This window comes from Sparus aurata, chromosome 3 (genome assembly GCF_900880675.1).
Source record: "Sparus aurata chromosome 3, fSpaAur1.1, whole genome shotgun sequence".
Lineage (NCBI taxonomy): Eukaryota > Metazoa > Chordata > Actinopteri > Spariformes > Sparidae > Sparus > Sparus aurata.
This window is the reverse complement of record NC_044189.1, coordinates 27,565,677-27,585,739: the sequence shown is the minus strand read 5'-3', so window position 1 is coordinate 27,585,739 and position 20,063 is coordinate 27,565,677. Positions and strand designations below refer to the sequence as shown.

The 20,063-nt window shown below is 40.2% G+C and overlaps 1 protein-coding gene across 1 annotated transcript; it reads left to right on the top strand.

The window, feature by feature from the left end:
- The first annotated feature begins 10,218 nt into the window (after positions 1-10,218).
- On the top strand, positions 10,219-16,336 carry paqr7a (progestin and adipoQ receptor family member VII, a). The gene is made up of 2 exons (XM_030413075.1): positions 10,219-10,354; positions 13,130-16,336. The coding sequence occupies exon 2, from the start codon at positions 13,167-13,169 to the stop codon at positions 14,229-14,231; it is 1,065 nt and encodes a 354-aa protein (XP_030268935.1). The 5' UTR covers positions 10,219-10,354; positions 13,130-13,166; the 3' UTR covers positions 14,232-16,336.
- Positions 16,337-20,063: the final 3,727 nt, after the last annotated feature.

The window sequence follows — 20,063 nt, the reverse complement described above, 5'->3', positions numbered from 1 at the left end:
ACACACACCATACCCTTAATTGTTTTTGAATGCAGGGATGTTTTGGGTTCTGAATGCCCACTTTCTATTTCAAAAAACACTTTCTCTCTGCTTAGTGAACCCTGAATGCAAAGTTACTGCAACTCCATCGTCACACTCTATGCAGTTTGGGTCTATTAAACTTTACTATTGTTTGGAAATCATAAACAAACCTCAAGTTGTGATTTCATCAATATTGTGGCAAATATTGTGAGAGTGTTGTGATTGTGGGAATACACATGAAGAGAAAATATATGAATTATTCAGCAAAAGTGGTCTCACAATTTCATCTGACATTTGGAAACTGTAGTTTAGCTGCAAAACAGATTTTCTGTTGAAATCCATTGTAAGCGGCTTTAACTGCCATCATCTGTAAAGGAACAACTTATAAACTTTTCAGTCTGCTCTCAGGCTGCAGGGGTAAATATTTGATATTTGAAACATATGTTTACTGTGGAATATTCTTTTAAAAGAATACATGCCAGCACTTAAAGCTTATACTAAGTGTTTCATCAATAGTGTAGTCCACTGTCTTGTACTTAATTCCAGAAACCTTATTAAAATCTATTTATGTAGACCTTACAGGACCATAACCATTAGTTGAAGAGACAAAGTGAGGCAAAGTCCCAGATGACACCATTCAAAGTGCAGATTCCCATGTGAGAGCCAGACACATTTCCACTTAATGCCAGAGGTTGGGAAATGTTCTCAGATCTCGAACTAAAAGCAAATGTACTCTTGCAAAGTGGCATATTTCAGGATAATGCATGTTATATTACTCTATTAAAAAATATTGGTGCATTATTGTGTTCATCAAAGTAATGTTGAAGCTTGTAATGGTGTTCCAACTACTTTATATGGTTAGTCTGCTGGGAAGCGTGGAAATTTGCCCTCAGAGATCACAAGTTTGATCTAAATCTGTAATAGTACGTTATTTTGTAATATTAAACTAAATCTGCAAAGAAACCAATAACTACAATTGTCAAATAAATGTGGTGGATTAAATATTATTATTATATTTGCCAATAGTTGAATTGTAGTGGTAGAAATGTAAAGCAGCAGAAAATAGAGTAATTACTTTCCTGCGCGTCTTAAAGCAAATTTGACAGTATGTGAAGATGGCTCACAACACAGCAATATAGCGTATTCTGCTCTTAAAGGTGCGATATAACTGCGGTAATATAAACTGTACTACTACTCTACTGAAGTTAGAATGCTAGTTAGTGGTTACTCTGGTGATATGCCGCAACAAGACTGTCATATTCAGTATATAAGGTATGTAAACCTAACTTATACAGTGGGTTAAAACAGTCCTATACATTAGAGAAAGATGATACGATCAGTATCATGGTAATGATAATAAAATAATACTGAACTTATACACCGACTGCAATTAAAAATACCAATGCAGCTATGATTAAAACAATCCAATTATTTTTTTAAAAAAGGAAACCAGGGCACGCAGGTGGTCGAATGGTTGAAGCGCATGCCACATACGCAGCCGACCCCGGTCCGATTCTGGCCGGAGGTCCTTTGCTGCATGTCACATCTCCCTCTCTCTCCCATATTATCTCTACTGCTTAATAAAGGTGTCTATGCTAGAAAAAATCTTTAAAAAAAAAAAAGGAAACCAACCTCCACCCAACCTCCAACAATGGACTTATAGAGACATTCCCTTGTCACTGGGCCGCATCCTTTCATGTCATTATGTGATAGAAACTGTTACTTGTTAGAATAGCAGTGTTGCACAGGTCCATTGTTATCATCCAAATCCAATCCTTCCACTAGCACTTTAACAGGACTTCTCTCCAGTTCATTGCAAAAAGCCACTATTTGCTCTCATGCCAGCAGCACACAAAGGAAGCTCTCCAGTACGGCAGAGGAGTTGGAGGGCTGCAGCTATCGAAGGAGTTATCTATGGCAATGGTGGAAATGGAAACAAAGATGAACCCAAGGGATCTGCCGGGGCCCTGTGTACTCCATACTGGGTCCCATTAGATGTGACAGGTGATATATTGTGCGAAGGGCAAAAACAAACTACTCAGCAAAAGCGGGCAGACGTTGATAAACGAAGGCACACTGGGCTCATCATCGGGGAGCTGAGGGAATTCTGCTGCAAAATGCCACCTCGATATCTGGCTGAGCCATCCAACCCAATTAGGCCAGAAGATGTGCTGCTTTAGGGACTGTAACTTGGTGACATGTTATCCTTTTCAGTCAAAGGTTTGAAAAGTAAAATGTCAAGTGGTACGCTGGTTTCCAGTTCAGCTCCCTGGGCGAAAAAAACACGAGGGTCCAATTCTACACTTTTGAAAACACTCGAGAATGTGAATTATCAGAAAGGTTGTACGAAAGATTAGAGACTGGAAAAAGTTGTGATATTTACTGGTTAAAAAGGCCTTGATTAAACGAAAAATTACCCTCCAAGTTCTATATTTTTCCTCTTACCTGAACTGCTATTTATACGTCAGGATTGTTCAAGGGTGAGCTGCCGAGTTGTGGAGATATCAGCCATAGAGATGTCTGCCTTGTCGCGAATGTAACAGAACCAGATGGCTTGAAATGTCGTTCTCAAAGCGGCAAAAAAATTAATTTCTCCCCAGAAATAATGACCCGTTGACTTAAGATAATCCACAGACCTTTTTGTGGGCAGTTTCATTTTGGAACTATTTTCTCTCGATCACACAACAACAGCCCACCGTATCACTTTGCCGGGGGAAGCCTACGTCGAGAGGCAAGCTAACTAAGCTAACTAAACGAGCTAGGTTTGCAGGTATTTGTCACATACACGTGAGAACACGGTGTGCAGGTACATGCACAGGGACATGCACAGCTAAGCCAGCTAAAGTTACAGTTCAGCCGAGGAGGACACTATTAACGTTTACGTCTCGAGCCGTCATGGGTACAAGCCTCTTGTTGATGAATAGAATCATGCTTCTTACTGCGCAGTGATACCAATGACAGGTGTAAGTTGAGAAAAAACTGCTCCTACATGAAAATGCTCACAACAAATTATGTGGATTATCTTGAGCAACCATGTCATGATTTCTGGACAGAGACATTGCTGCATTTTTTTTTTTTATGTATTTTGCTGGCGCTTCAAACAACTGAGTGCCCTTTAGTGCCATTTGACACGAGGCGGCAGACATCTATCTCCAAAACTTGGCGACTGACACCAAATAAAAATCTAGATGGATAAAAACCCTACAGGTAAGAGGAAAAAAAAACATCTTTTTGATTTTACGACGAACTGTCCCTTTACAGCCACAAGGCACTTTGCTGAACCGTGTCACTTAAAAAGCTCCCAAGAGGTAAAGTGCTGAACATTAAAAGCAAATGAAGCCCTGTAAAATGTCATGTTACTAAAACAAACACACCAACAGCTGCCAAAAAAAAAAATCAATCCGTTGATTCTGTGTAATTTGTTGGAATTGTGATATTGATTTTCTCTCCAAAACTACAAGCTTCACATTTTGCATCTATGACGACAAGAGGGAGGTCACCACAATGTAACCCAGAGTTTCTTTTGTGCATTCTCAGCTAGGCAAAGAGGCCCTGGGGCCCTCAACCTTCAGTTCATTTGTGGTCATTTGACAAATTATAGATATAACAGGGAATGTGCACCATACAGCAGAACATAAGCTACAATGAACGGGGAGAGATCAGATTCTGTGCGTTTACATACAACTGAGGTCCTATACTGTAGAGGGACCCCTGTGTGTAAATCCATTTTTAAACCCTAGATTCAGTCTAGGTGATGGCCAAATGTATCTCCATGAATACGTTTATGTTCAGCTATATTACAACTAAGTAATTTATACATACCAAACCTAGGAGAGGACATTATTACAAAATAGAAAAAGTGGTTTGGTTTCTGAGGATCTGGGCAAAATACAATAAAGGTGGTTTTGGGGGCTTACATTTTTGGTGATGGCCTCCCAGTAGAGGAATCTAATCCAATCATTTGTCTTATTGTCACTCACTTTTTCGAAAACTGTAAAAATGGGCCATTTGTTTGAGAAAAACTCTCAATATCCATAAAAAGGAGAAAAACACATCACAGTAAATTAGATGTGACGTGCGCACAAACACAGCTTTAACCCTTTAACCCTATCTCCACAACATAAATGATCACATTTATATTGCCTGAATGAAGCTCGGCGGCTCTTAACACCATTGTAACTAGAGTAAACACTGCCCCTCTGTGGATATTCTGGAGAGTTACTGGACATGCACCATAGTAACCCTGCTGCAAAAAATGCCACCTTAGAGGAAAACAGGTTGAACAAGTTCAAGGTTTGAGCTGAAGACAAAACAAAAGAACCGTACTGACCTGATCAGAGACTTGGGTGGATCATAACTATTTCCACGTTAGGGGCTCCAGGGCAGATTGACTCCTCCACCACCCACTTCTTGTCTATTGTGTACATTCTCTGTTACCTCCCATAGTTCCCATTTAGACCAGTGCACACAGCAGGCTATACATTACAGTTGCATTGTACTCCCACAGACAAAACCAACATAATGTACCTACTGCAGCACTACACTAGTTTACAAATAACTGCACAACTTCAGGAATGTTTTTCATTTTTATTGCGACTTTCTCTCCTCGCTTATTTAAGATCATTTTGTGTTAATACACTTTATAATGACTGGTTATTTTTGATGTTTTCATATCTCATAATGCATGTAGTGTTTTCATTTTCAGTTTGTATGTGTCTGTTCTTGCACTTCTGCTGCTGTGAGACTTCAACCGAAGCAAACTAAATTTCAACATAGGCGCCTTCGACATTAAAGGGTAACTCCACCAATCTCAAACATTGAAGTGTGTTTGGAGGTTTGGGGAAGTGCTACTACACATGTGAAAAAAATAGTTCGAAGCCTTTTGTGGCTCCAGAAGAAGCTACATGTAATCTGAAAAACTGCCTCCAGTGACATTACCCGGTTGCCTGTTGGGTAATGTAGGCGCCATGTGTTGAGTCCACTGGTCTCCTATTACACTATTAGTCTCATTTTAAACAGTTTTAAAACTAAAACAATCAATCAAAATCAAAGTAGGGGAACCAGAGATATCACCTTTTTTTCCCCATGCATTTGCATCGTTTTAAAATCTAGTGCCTGTATTACCCATAATGCAATTTAGCCACTGCAATTTATCAGTTTACATGCAACTTCCTCTGGAGTCACAAAGGACTTTATTATACCTTTTACACACATGCAGTAGTACTCCCCAGGACCAGAACACACTTTAATTTGTAAAATTGGTGGCGCTACCTTTGTAGAGGCTACAAGATTAGCTAATAATGCAGGACCTGCCTTAACTGATATTGTATTTCACTTTAGAGCGACGTTTTTTGAACAGAAAACCAAAAAACTATTAAAACGTGACAAAACGGAGTTTTTCAGGGTTGAAGGAGGTCTGTCTCTTTGAACCAGTTAAGAATGAAATAAAAAAATAAAAAAATGAATCATAAGACCGCAACAGAGTGAAATGCGACAGGGTAGAAAACGTGTACATCATAAGGAATATAAGGGCAATAAAAACTGAAAAGGGCGTGAGGGAGGAACTAAAATTATTGAGCAAGTGAGTGCGGTTGGTAACAGGAAATGTGTAAACATTCGTCAAAGCGATAAACAGACAGAAAGGGAGTGACGGGGCCAAAACCTCAAGCTCTATGGCTACGTGTGTGTACGAGAGGCCATGTGCCTATATTTAAATCTGTGAAGAGAAATAGTTACCGGTGATGAGAATGCAACCCTCTCAGAGATCCTCCCAATCCAGAGCCAACAGGACTGAGCACCAGAAAGTACAGTATGTTAAAAGGAGAGCTGAGATGAAATTATACAGATTCCATTTTTTCAGATCAGAAAGACAGTAAAGGCTCAATTTTCAACTGTTCATCTGAGCCCGGTTGCATGTTCTGGACTTATTTTTGTACAGCGGACCAATAATTGAACTAATTCCAAGTCACTTATCCGAATTCCCATCGAGGATTCTCAAATGAGCCTCATCTCAGTCTCATCGCTCACCTCGTTGTTTAGATGCAGCTTTTAATTTGCCGAGTGTGCAAATGAATAATTAATTCAACATTACCTACCATCAGCACTTTACATATTTTAAATGAGGCCAGTTTTTCTCGATAGGATGTAAATTTAACCCTGTCGGGCCCCTTTTGATAAAATCCTCCCTCTAAAGTAAAACTGGTGGAGCACAAATGTAGTCTTTGTAATGATATGTGGACCTGAGTCCAGAGAACACGGTGAGCTAATTTTTCCTCCAGGACGGGAGGGACTGTTGGTTGCTGCAAACACTTTTTTCTCAGCAGCTGGAAAGCAGCCATACGTGTTATCAATCTGTTTTTCGGTCTTTCAGATAAGGCTTGCTGTTGCTCAAGACTAATCAGTGACATGCGTGGTCAGACTGGAACGATTGCTCACATCCGCAAGTGTTGCTCCGCCCACTCCTCTTCTTGCCATCCCTCACTGTAAACACACTCACAAATATGCAAACAACTGGTTACATGCTGTCCCCCACACAAACTGCTTCCATACATTTGAGGAGATTCTTTTCGACATAATGCTCCCTCTAACCCTATCATAGCCGCGAGCCTCAACCTGTCGCTGTATGTTAACCTATGTCATTCTAGCTTTAGTCCTAAAGGAATGTTTTTAAAATAGTACTCGTAGTCATACTTGAGTTATACATATTGTAACAACATACGATGCTAAAATGTTATTTCAGCAAAAGTTAAAGTCACCCATACAAGAGGTATTTGAGTAAAAGTCTCAAAAATTCTGACTTGCATGTGTATGCATCATCTGATTATTGGCCCGGCTGTTTATCAGATCCAGTATTCAGCATTTTATTACCAGAATAAGTGTATTTTTCACCTGATTGCTGTTAAAACAAATAAATCAAAAAATGTGCCACAGCGTGCTATTTGCAAAGTAACTTGTCACTTAAAGTTATCAAATAAATGTAGTGGTGTAAAAAATACAGAATCTGCCTCAAAATTTGGAGGGCTGATGAAGTAAAAAGTAGCAGAAAACACTCACATAAAGTGCAAATACCTCACAATTGTACTTCAGTAAAGTACTGGAGTAAATGAGCTTAGTTGCCTAAAGTCGTAACCTTTGAACATCTTCTTTAAGGAGCGAGAGAGCGAGAAATGTCTTCACCTTCCAAAAATGTCATCCTTCAAGGCCTCATATTCAAAGCAGTCCTCACAGAGACAGAAGGACAGCACACACACATACCCTGTTTGTCTCAAGCTTTAAAGGGAACTTACTGACAGCTTCATGATAAACCTCACAGAGCAAATATTAAACTCTATGAAAAGAACAACTAATAGGTGGAACAATATTATCTATCTTGTTTTTTTTTCTGTCTGGTTTCAATGTTTGCATTTCACTTACTTCTGGAGAAACTTGCTTTACCTTATTGCCCCTCAAGGCAACATCTTAGTTTTGCTTTCTGGCAGCTTATGCATTGATGATCTATGTTTTTGAAGGGCTCAGTTCCGATACTTAAAGGTGAAAACAAAGCCCTTGCAGAGGTTAGTGCTGTTGCCTAGCAGGGAGAAGGCCCTGGGTTCGACAGGGCAGGTCCTCTCTGTGCGGAGTGTGCATTTCATCCCCATGCCTGCGTGGCTTCACACTGAGTACTGTAGCTTCCTCAAACAGTCCAAAGACATGCAAGCAGTGATGTGCAGTCGCCCCCCCCTCGTGGCCCAATTGTTGACAAATGCGCGCTAAAGTGCCCTCCTGGGAGCCAAAAAAGTGTGCTAAAGTGCCCTCTTGGGAGCCAAAAAAGTGTGCCAAAGTGCCCTCTTGCCCCCTTGGCTGGTTAAAACATGATAAACTGCCCTCTTGGAAGCCAAAACACGCGCTAAAGTGCCCTCTTGGGAGCCAAAACACGCGCTAAAGTGCCCTCTCGGGAGCCAAAATGCACACTAAAGTGCCCTTCTTTTTGCCCCTGCCCTTCAAAAAGTCTGTGCACGCCTCTTTATGCAAGCGATGTTAATCAGTCATTCTAAATTGACCATTGGGCACTGTAACATGTTCTCATGCTTCAAAGGCAGGTGGGCGGTTCACAATTGTCAAACCTTAATGTCAGTCCTGACTGCTGCTTCAGGCTAAACGATGATGTAACAGGTCACTCTACTGTCTTGGGTCAAGAGAGGAAATCCTTGTTGAAAACTGGATTTGGTATCGAAGCCATTTTCATTTTACTCCAGTCTGGAATTGATTCAGAGCTAAATCCTGAAATGTCACGAGACACTGCAGACCAGACACTGGTGGACCTGCAGCCCTTTGAAAACACTCTTTAAACCATCACGCTTTAAACAGTGCACACACACCCTAAAGCGATAGTTCCACATTTTTGGTATGAGCTTCTTTCACTTTCTCACCACGTGTCAGATGAGAATATACCAGAGTCATAATAAATATGAAGCTACAGCCGAACTCTTAGTTTAACAGAAACACTGGAGACGGAGGGAAACAGTTAGGCTACTAGCCTCTCAAGAGTTGTTTAATTTCTACAAAAACCAAAGTGTAAAACGTTGTGGTTTTACATTGCACTGGTTCATGTGCGGCTGTAGCTCAGCGGGTAGAGCAGGTCGGCTAGTGGACGGAGGGTCGCTGGTTCAAAACCCAGCTCCGGGCTGGGCTGAACTGCATGTTAAAGTCTTCTTGAGCAAGATACTGAACCCCAAATTGTTCCTGATGTGCAGTTGGCACCTTGCATGGTGCCCTCTGCCATCAGTCAGGGCCCTGCGATGAGCTGGTGACTTGTCCAGGGAGTACCCTGCCCTCGCCCAGAGACAGCTGGGATTGGCTCCAGCAAAAACCCTTGTGACCCCATAAAAGGGATAAAGCGGTTACAGACAATGAATGGATGATTCACGTGCAGGACTATTTCTTGGTACCTTCAGAAGGAGCCAGGCGGCTGTTTCTCCCATATCCTTGTGTTTATTGTAAGCAAAGCTACCCAGCTGCAGGGTGTAGCCTTGTTGGTTTTCCCCCCATAATGTCAAACTAACGTTTGATGGAACCGTCCCAGATTCCATATTTCCCTCTGATTGCAGACTAATATGCTTTCAGTCCAGTTAAGGTAGCATTAACTAAACATAGGCCATTTCTTTACCTCTGTTAGAGTGTGGGTTCTCTTGCCCTCAGAATTTTCACAATAGTATTTTCATAAAAGCTTCTTCAACTAGTCACCTCAACACACCTGGATGAATAGTACGTACAGTTTGAGAAGTGTCTCAACTGTCCGGATTCATTCAATTCAGGTCTAGTTTGGTCCCAGCTGCTCTGTGCTGTAGGAACTGTGCTGAGGAGGGACGTGAGCAGATAGTCACTGACAAAGAATGTTCCAGGAGTTCACACCCACACAGTCGGGCTACCTTCCTCTGCCTTCGTCAAACAGCAAATCTCACACTTTTAATGCCGCTCAGGCCTGCTTCTACTGTGCACCCCCTAAGGTACTGCACTCACTGTATGAGATTCGTGGATGACTGAGATTGCAGGACGTTTGTCTTTCATGTCCGTTCAGGTTTAATATCCACTATGCCCATAAACGCATCAGAAAACAACTAGCCCATCTTGACTACTGATTAACTTATTCAAACTGGGCAGTGTTAATGCACCTCACGTCCAGGGTTTTCTTTTAGTCTTTTTTACAGCTCGGTCTTCAGGGGGAAGCCCTCTTTTCCTCATCCAGCTGGGGGTGCAACATTTTAGTCATGCTCCCTGCAAACACAGAAGTTTTTCCGGTATCAACTTTCAAAATAAAGCGCGTTAATAGTATAGGCACGCGCCACAGTGGTAATTGTGCAGGTTGTTCTCACTAAAATCATAGCAATACAGGCGAATATGTATCGACCTTTGAGTGTTTTTCTTTTCTTTTCTTCTTTTTAAATTTTGTCTACTACTGTATATCTCCTCGATTAAAATCTGCATGGTGTTTATCCACGTTGGGCATATTATCTTTAAATAATGTTTCATAGCCGTAAATGTATACACTATGAAATAGCAATAATGTAACACAATCAATACATTTTCAGACTTATATTTAATGTGTGTGTGTTTTTTTTTTTTTTTTTTTTTACACTTTTTTTCGTTGTTACGTTTCAAAATCTTCCGTGCTTTTATTGTTACTGCAAAAAAACTACACTTCCGCCTGTGTTTTCCTGACCATTCGCGGCTTGACGCTGTCTTCACACTTCAGAAAAGCGGTTCAATCGGTTTAATATTTTGTGTTGGCGGGTGGAGGAGGAGGAAGAGGTCATTTCAGCTGCGGACAGTGAAGAAAACAAGCTGTCACTTCAAGGTGAGACATCACTAAGATAACACTTTATAGGTCTACGGTCAACAGGCAGCCCGCTAAAAGTGATACGCACTAGGTTTAATAAGTTGTTTCAGGCTGTTGCAGAACTTTCTGAAGTGCCTCGGGTTTAGACCGAGACCTTTACAGTAGTCTATACATGATTGATGGGCACACCGAGACGACTCGCTTCAAACACCATAGATGAAGTCTGTTTGATTTCACATTCAACCTTCAGCTGCATGTTCCTGCCAGGGGCGTTGACTGGGAAGAGAAGAGTTTTTTTTCCCTTTTTTTTGTTCCTCAGGGCCTTAAGGGGGCGAAAACTCACCTTAAAATGTCTTCTTTTAGCAATCGTAGCTGCTGCTGCACTTGATAGACACTGCTGTTAATAGAAATGTATGACAAAATAACAAAATAAAACAAATTCAAAATACAGTCCAACAACAAATATTTCCAGTGTTTTTGGACATGATATGAGAAGTCACAATCTCATTTATGTATGTGCAATTTAAACAATTAAAGAGTTGGAGTTCCGGAGGCGGTGAGCCTAGCTTAGCATGAAGACAGGAAGCAGGGGGAACAGTTAGCCTGACCCTGTCCAACGATCAAAAATGGCAACAGTCAAAGCTGAAGCTCACTCATTAACACTGGAGCTGCAACGATTAGTTGATTAGTTGATCATTGATCACCAACTATTTTGATGATTAATCGTTTAAGTCACTTTTCAAGCAAAAATGTCAAACATTTGCCAGTTTGAGCCTTATAAATGTGAGGATTTGCTGCTGCTTTTGTCATTTATGATGGTGAATTAAGAGTCATCAGGTTGTGTATCGTTGGTTTACAAAAGACACAACTTTAAGACAGTTTGGCCTCTGAGAAATTGTGATGAGCAGTTTTTTGGACTAAACAATTGATCATGAAAATAATCTGCAGATTATTTGATGATTAAAATAATCATTAATTGCAGGCCTTATTTCAAGATCCTCATTTGGTAAATCTATACAGAAATAGAACTGTGAATGTAGAAATGTAATTTGCGGGTGGTTTATTCTGTGAGAGTTGGAACATGTCCTCTATTTTCGTTGAGATTGTTTATTGCGGTTTATTCATTTGAAAACATTCCACTCAAATTTCAGAGAGCTTGAGGGTCTGCAGATCCCTGGTCTGCTTTGCATCTTTGTATAGTCAGGTAGCCACGTCCCTTTCGTGGCTCAGTTTCAGCTCGGACAGGAAATTTAGATGACGCAAAACATGTCCGGCCTCATTTTTCTGAATATTTCTTCAGAGGGAGTATCAGCTTCAAACCGTCCAACTTCCAAACAGCATTTGCAGAGTTCAGTTAAGATTACAGCTATAGTTTGGATTGCTGGCTAGTAGTTCAGACTATCCTTCAGCCAGCATGATTATAACAAACAAACACAAAAAACACTATATACAAATGTTGAAGTTTTTTTTCTGTTAGGTTTCAGTGTTTGCTGAATGCTCAGATACCTCCTGTTTAAGTTAGGTGTGAATACCCAAGCCATATTGCTAAAGAACTAACAATATGAAGCACTGACGTACCCTAACTTTAGTAACACCATCTGGACTACGTTTGGCTGCTTTATCCACCTCTGGTAAATATAATCAGCGTTTTGGTTATAAACATATTTGTATTGATATATTGCTATGTAATATTCTAGATTTTTCAGTCCTGTTCCAACACACCTGATTACAATGATAAGCTCGTCATCAAACTCTGTTTAAGCCTGATAATAACCCATCATTTAAATCAGGTGTGCTAGGGCAGGGGAACATCTAAAACATTCAGGGCAGGGGCCCCCAAAGAATTAAGAACACTGTTCTGGGTTAATAATATATGGTTACAAAAATGTCATTTCTGCTTAAACAATGAAATAAACACACTCTTAACATTAGGGAAATTCAGGTGGGCTGATATTTAAAGCAGATAAAAAGGGGCCTTAGAATAATTTTTTTGTTTAGGGCCCTGAGAATGTTGACCTCTGTTCTGTCCATTCAGAAAGTGTGGTGTGGGGGACAGTGTAGTAGAGGTCTGAGGGTTATCAAAACTATTAAATTAGGATTTACTCTTTAGGGACCTTTAAGGAACACAAGCAAAACTTGAAATGGAATTTTCTCTGATAAACAACAAGGACTTCACTACTGGCAAATATGTCAAGTAAAATTCCATTAGTTACTTGTGAGGAATGTGGAAGGCCATGCTCCGGCTGTAACTATCAACACAATGTGTGTGACTGTGCTACTGCTGTGTCTTTTGTGGCTACTTCTATGGCTAGTGTGGTTACCAATGGCCACAACAAAGCCAGATGTCTGAAATCCTAAATTAATTCAGATTAGTATGATATTTAGGGTTTCTGGTATGACAGAAACATTAATTATTTAAGGGCTGAAATTTTTGCAAAATCAGAACCATCTTTACTGAAGCATATCCTAAAATAGGATGGTAGGCTACAGATCCTGTCCTAAATTCAAAATAACTGACAAAAATGGCAGCACCACTGTTTTTAGGTGTGCGAGGCAATGACAAGAAAGGTTGAAACCATATGAACACTGAAAGAATGATGATTGTGAACCTTTTGGGAAAGCTAAAAGCCTACTGATGTTAGCCTGTTGGAGAAGCTCATGCTGATGTTAGCCTGTTGGAGGAGCTAATGCTGATGTTAGCCTATTGGAAAAGCTAATTATGATGTTGATTGATTATTACGGATCATTCATGCTACAGTATTTGTTTTTGATACTGACAAATCTTCTCTGCAGGAACCACCCAGTGTGCATTACTCAACTACTGACAGTTATGGCAACAATCGTAATGGAGAGAATTGGCCGTGTGTTCATCAGCCTGCAGCATATTAGGGAGGTTCCCCGGATGCTGACTGAGGCGGCGCCCTCCATGCCCGGCACTGTGAGAGACACCGAGGTTCCCCCCTACTTTAGGGAGCGCTACGTCTGCACTGGCTACCGACCACTCAACCAAAACTGGCGTTACTACTTCCTGTCTTTATTCCAGCGCCACAATGAGACCATCAACGTCTGGACTCACCTGCTGGCGTTTTTGGTGTTTCTGGTTAAATTGCGGCAACTCACCGAGACTGTGGACTTTGTTGGCGATCATCATTCTTGGCCCTTGCTGGTCCTCATCCTGTCCTCTCTGACCTACTCAGCCTTTAGTGCAGCAGCTCACCTACTGGGTGGCAAGTCTGAGCAGTGTCACTATACCTTCTTCTTTCTGGACTATGTTGGTGTAGCACAGTATCAGTACGGCAGTGCTATAGTTCACTTTTACTATGCTGTGGATGAGAGCTTTTATAGACATGTGCATGGAATCTTCATGCCCGTTGCCACTGTTCTCAGTTGTCTGTCATGCCTTGGATGCTGCTATGGCAAATACTGCAACCATAGCCTACCAACCTGGGTGCGTAAGGTGTGCCAGGTGGTTCCCTCAGCACTCGCCTATATGTGGGACAGCAGTCCTGTGGCTAAAAGACTCATGTCATTGTCTACAGCCAACAATGACCCAGCTATTATCTATCACTTTGGCCAGGTGGCTTTCTTTCTGAGCTGTGCCTTCTTCTTCACCTACCCCCTGTTAGAGCGCTGCCGACCAGGACGATGTGATTTCTTGGGACAAAGCCATCAGGTTTTTCATGTTTTTCTATCTTGCTGCACCTTTTGTCAGATCCATGCCTCCCATCTCGACTTTGTAGGCCGTAGGGAACTGTACTCACGTCTGCACAGGAGCAATGAGGCTGCTCTCTTTGTGGGACTGTATGTGGTCACTCTGGTTGTATGCCCGTTAATTGCTGCCTTCATGATGAGGAAAGTTAAACAAGTGCTTGACTTCAAATCCAAGTCCAAATAATAGACTTGATGTTTTGGGATCTATGTACAAAATCATTCTTGTGCCTTCCAGACTTGCTGCTTTGATAGAAGGGAAACTAATTATATTTGCTGCAGGCTCATATTTAGTAAACTGCTGTTGAAATTCAAACATTTTATGACAGTTAACTGCAGATTACATGATGTATATATGATGATATTAAGAGTTAGTATATGGTACTGATTTGTATTTTCAATTTTGTAATTATTCACAGTATCAGCATTTTCCTGCATCAGCAAAGGCAAAATCAGATTCTCAAAATGCGGTAATGCAGGCTAGTTGTTTACATCTTTGATGTATGGCAGTTTACTAGTTTACTATTGTTGGAATTTATTTATCCTACAATTCGGGGATAATATAACATGTAAAGTGTTTTTGAGATTAAGGTTTTTGTAAGTGAGGTTTTTGTAAGTGAGGTTTTGTAAGTGAGGTTTTGTCCATACTGTGGGTGTACTTACATTTTACAACAAATGGTTCTACAACGAAATACAAATTGCAATCCCTTTTTGCTTGTCTAGAAAAAAATATTTTTTTATACTGGCCTGTTGAGTGTCACAGCCTGAGAAAAGAAGCTGCTCTGTAGTCTGGAGATATAGCAGGTAATACTCCTGTATCTTTTGCCAGATAGCAGCAGGATGAATAGGCTTTTGCTGGAATGGTGGGAGTTTTTTTGTTTTGTTTGTTTTTTTTAAATTATAATTCTTGAAATGGTTTAAAGGTGATTCACTGATCAAACATTGTGGGAACATTTTTCTACAGAGTTCCATATGTCCAAACAATTCCATCAATACAACATCACACAAGAAGTTCATTTCAAGAGGTGCTTTCATCGGACACTCCACACTGCGTCAGCTTCTTTACGAGGCTCTTAGTGAGGGGCACACTAATCTTGCCTTACTGGACTTATTTCCATGCTTTGTTTTGTTGCTGTGACAGTGCCAGAGAAAGAAGCACGCTGGACTGCATCTCTCTGTCAGCACTGATGAAGTTACAGGTAGTTGTGAAGTTAGCTTTTGTTTGTGAGAGCTGTTCCACAATCGCTTGTCAGAGCTAAATTTAGCTTGTTGCCCTGGCTAGCTTGACTTTTTTGCTTGACTGTGACAAAATGCTTTCCCGTGCGTTTAGTCACAGTAGCTCTTGATGGCATAATGTACTCAAGCTGCAGGCAACAAACAAGCTTTTCGAATCCCTTGCCCTCTACCGCACTGATTGACAGCATATCTCCTTGGACCAGTGCATCACACTTTCTCCTCTTTGGCAGACAGCCATCATCAGACATGGCATCTGGGTATGTTGTTAGTATGGTACAATGTAGTACTAGTACTACTAATAAACTGATACTGAGTATCATTTAACATTTTAACTAACATTTGACTTTGTTGCTTTTCTGCTGGAAATGTTGCCACACTGAGCTTCTTGTAGTGCGCTTTACTTTTTACCTCAAACTGTTTGCAGTTTAACTCAGTGAAGGATATGCCGAACAAGTCAAAGGTTTTCTCTGCGGTTAAACGATCAATATTAATGACTTACATGCCTGTTGGTACACGATGGAACAGGGTTAGCAGAGCTTCTAGCGTTCTCGGCTCTACCACAATGGGTCCTACATCTGTCCATCTTTGGTTTTAGACAGTTAAATCACTGTTGATGGAAGCTTTTACTGCACTTGAAGTAACGTAATGAGTTGTCAACTTGGCTCAGTTTTGCTAGGATGAGTTTGATTTCACTGCACTTTTAGATATTATTTAATGCACTGTCTGTATTTAGTGTATTATGTAAAGCTGGATATGAGGGACCTTATACAGTATATATTCAAGTCTTAATTAAAATGTGTCTTATTATAAACAAGCGGTATAAATGCCAAGACTGTTTTGTATTATGTACTGTATATGAGGATGTCATGGTAATGTGTCTTGTTGGAAAGCTTTTTCTGCCTTTTGAATCACAAGGGAAAAGTGAATGTTGGTGTTACATGAGTGTACTAATTAAAGATAAAGATACTGTGATAATGTACGTCTATGGGAAATAATAATGCCTACTACTGACCAAGATGTAAGGGAAATTATTAAATAAACATCTCTGACAGAGTTTGTGTGGAGGCAGAAATCTCACAGTTTTTGTTAAAGCACATTTCCTTGTCATGCCCCTCTCGTCGTGTGTGCAACATTGACTGATGATTTGATATCTCATCTGATACGCTGCTGCAATGTGTCACAATCTCTTCTTCTTTTACTCTGAGCAGCTACAAAAATATCAAACATGTTTAAACAGTGAGGTTCCAGATTGCATGCTGTGCAAGGAACAACAGACTTTGAACGTCATCTCCATTGTTATCTTTAAAACACAGTTTAATGTGTATGTAAGCCAATAGAATGAGTGTAGGTTACCAAACTGTATCTCAAGGACAACAAAGCATGAGAGAGCAGAGAGCATGCTAAACATCTAGCCGCTTGCCAGTGAAGTCAAAATTTTCAAGTTCTGATCCAGCCCTATGAACTGGAATGCCCCCTGAAGTTGTATTTCAGAGTCAGAAAGTCAGACGCACCTCACCAACCCTGACGTCAAAATCCAAGATGGCTGCTTCACAAATCAACAGCTGTTTATCAACACTTCTGTTTTGTTTGTGTCTCATTAAACCAGTCTTACGAACAGTTCTGTCCAACCTCTATCTGTGGACATTTTGCTGCGATGTCTCTACATGTGTATCACACTTTCTCCTGCTAGCAGCAATGTGATCTTTGGCAGCAAGCCGTCATCAGACATGGCAGCAGGGTGTATGTATCTACTAAACTGAAGAGTATCATCACACAGTTTAACTTACATCAACTTTGTTGTTCTGGTGGAAATGTTCCCACGCTTTGCTTCAAGTAGCGTGCTTCACTTATTACCTCAGATTGCTGGAGCAAGCAGATTTACTGGTCAAAAATATTCTAGGCAGTTTGATGATCAAAGGTTTACCTCTGACATCCCTAGTTTGTACATGATGCATACAGGGTTAGCAGAGCTTCTAGCATCCTCAGCTTTTGCCTACCACAAGAGTCAGGTTTGGCGTGTTTAAATTATGGGGCCGACGTCTGTCCATCTTTGGTTTTAGACAGATAAATCACTGCTATTGGGAAGTAACGTAATGAGTTGTCAACTCGGCTCAGTTTTGCTCGCGTGAGTTTGATTTCACTGCACTTTTAGATATTATTTAATGCACTGTCTGTATTTAGTGTATTCAGGAAAGCTGGATATGAGGGACCTTATACAGTATATTATCAATTCTTAATTATAAAATGTCTTATTATAAACATGCAGTATAAATGACTTCATTTTTTTGTATTATGTACTGTGGCGGTTAGCCAATTCCTTGCCACTGTTTGTTCACACAGAGCCAAGCACCTCTGGCGGAAAGATGAACCAGTGTGTAATTCACACAACAAGCCGGTACTGCGTATCCAAAAGAGGCATGACGGTACACATCATGATGATGGCGTCTGTGTGTTTCCCCCAATGTCTTGTTGTTAATCTAAACATGTACCCGCTGTCTGTTTCTAATCATATGTATGCAGTTGTGATTGGGATCCTGACCCATCATGCATCCTGGAAAGTGACAATGTTTTTTGCTTTAAATTACGTAATTACATAATCTACGGTACTGTTGTTTGGTCATGTAACATTGCTTTGTGTGACATTTCTCTTCTTGTTGAGGGAAGGATCTGTTTAGTTATCACACTATTACACCATCAGATCATCACGTCCCCGCTCCGCGCCGCCGGCTTATCTATTCACACAGGTTTGGTTCGCCAATGCTGTTTCTCTGATTCTACTTCCGGTGGCACATCAGAGGTGCAGCAAAATTTCACCCCTCGCTGCATCAGAGACTTTCACACAGAGGAGGGTGCAGAGACTTGCTGCAGGATCCCCACACCCTTAAGGGCAGTGTGAATGGGGCTACTGTATTGTGTCTTGTTGGAAATCTTTTTTCTGTGTTTTTAATCACAAGGGAAAAGTGAGTGTTACATGAGTGTACTAATTAAAGATGGAGATACTGTGATAATGTATGTCTATGGGAAGTAATAATGCCTACTACTGACCAAGATTTAAGGAAAGAGTTAATAAATATCTCTGACAGTTTGTGTGGAGGCAGAAATCTGAGTTTTTGTTAGAGCACATTTCCTTGTCTCGACCTTCTTATCATGTGTGCAACACTGACTGCTGATTTGATATCGCATCTCTGCTGCAATATGTCACACTCTCTTGTTACTACTTTCACTATGAGCGACTCCAAAAATATCAAACATGTTTAAACAGTGAGGTTCCAGATGGAAGGGGAGAATGGATAGTATATATCAGGAACATGTTTACCTTTGCATGCTGTGCGAAGAACAACAGACTTCGAATGTCATCTCCACTGTTATCTTTAGTACACACTTTAATGTATATGAATCCTCAAGCCAATAGCATCTAGTGTAGATTACCAAACTGTACCTCAAGGACAACAAAGACAGAACATAAGTGAAACCTTAATTATATTGTCTGATCTGTGATCCATTCCATTTGGGAAATGGTTCTTCCTCATTATGCCTCAAATATTGACAATGCAAATTAAATATTTAACAGAAATGTGAAAATACAACAGTTTTGGCTATTTGTCATAGACGTCTATGTATTGTTTTTCAGAGATGTCTACTGAAATTGGCATGCTAACCACTTAGTCCCTTATCACTTGTAATGGTGCGTTACACTTGAAGTCAAGTTCCCATTCTGCACTTTCAACTGGAATGCCCCCTGAAGTCATATTTCCGACTCAGAAAGTCAGACGCACCTCACCAACCCTGAAATGAAAATTCAAGATGGTTGCCTCACAAATCAGCAGCTGTAAAAACTGCAGAATAAACTGTTTATCAACGCCTCTGTATTATTTGTGTTTCATTAAGTCAGTGTTACAAACAGTTCTGTCCAACTTAAATCTGTGGACATGTTGCTTTGATGACTGTTCATGCATAATGTTATGAAATAGATTGTTTATCAAATCATAGGGATAATATCTTACAACCGCTAACCTGACTAGAACTGGTATTTCAACTTGTTCTGGAATGCAGTCAACTCGGGTGTGACATCATTCCCAGCCCTGTCTTCCAACTTCAGAGATAAATGGTGATAAATGCTAATAGGAGCACTAGCTGCATTGATAAATGAGCTAACCAGCTAAGGGCAGCTACAGTAAGCAGTTATTGGTTCTTCTAGTAATATGCTGCACCCTGTTTGAATGTGACAGGTATCCCATTCTTACATTTTGCACTTTTAATACACCCTTTTTTTTATATTGGTCTACGAAATTAATCTCAACTGATGGTCCTGCTTGTGAGGTTCCAAATCCATCTGCTGTTTTATATATGCATGCATGTACCTATGTATGTATGTGTATATATATATATATATATATATATACATATATATATATATATATATATATATATATATATATATATATATATATATATATATATATATATATATATATTTATATATGATAATATATAATATATTTAATAAGATTAGACTGTTAAAAAACGAGCAACAAAGATACACAATGATAATGAAACCATACATGTTAAAACATGTACAAATAGCTGTCTGTATTTACACCCACTGGTCTGTCATTCACCAAAAAGTTGCGCTGCTGGTTCTACATCTGGGGCGTAATTGAACAAGTCACACTTTGTTGGACATACTCTATTCTGCATTTAAGCTTAAAAAGCCTTTTGTTCATTGTTTTCCTGTTATGTCGTAAGAACCTTTGAGTTACCATTTTGTTAGCAGATGATATTT

Excerpts from the sequence above, each read along its gene's own strand:
- paqr7a (XM_030413075.1), top strand. The coding sequence starts at position 13,167 with ATGGCAACAATCGTAATGGAGAGAATTGGCCGTGTGTTCATCAGCCTG.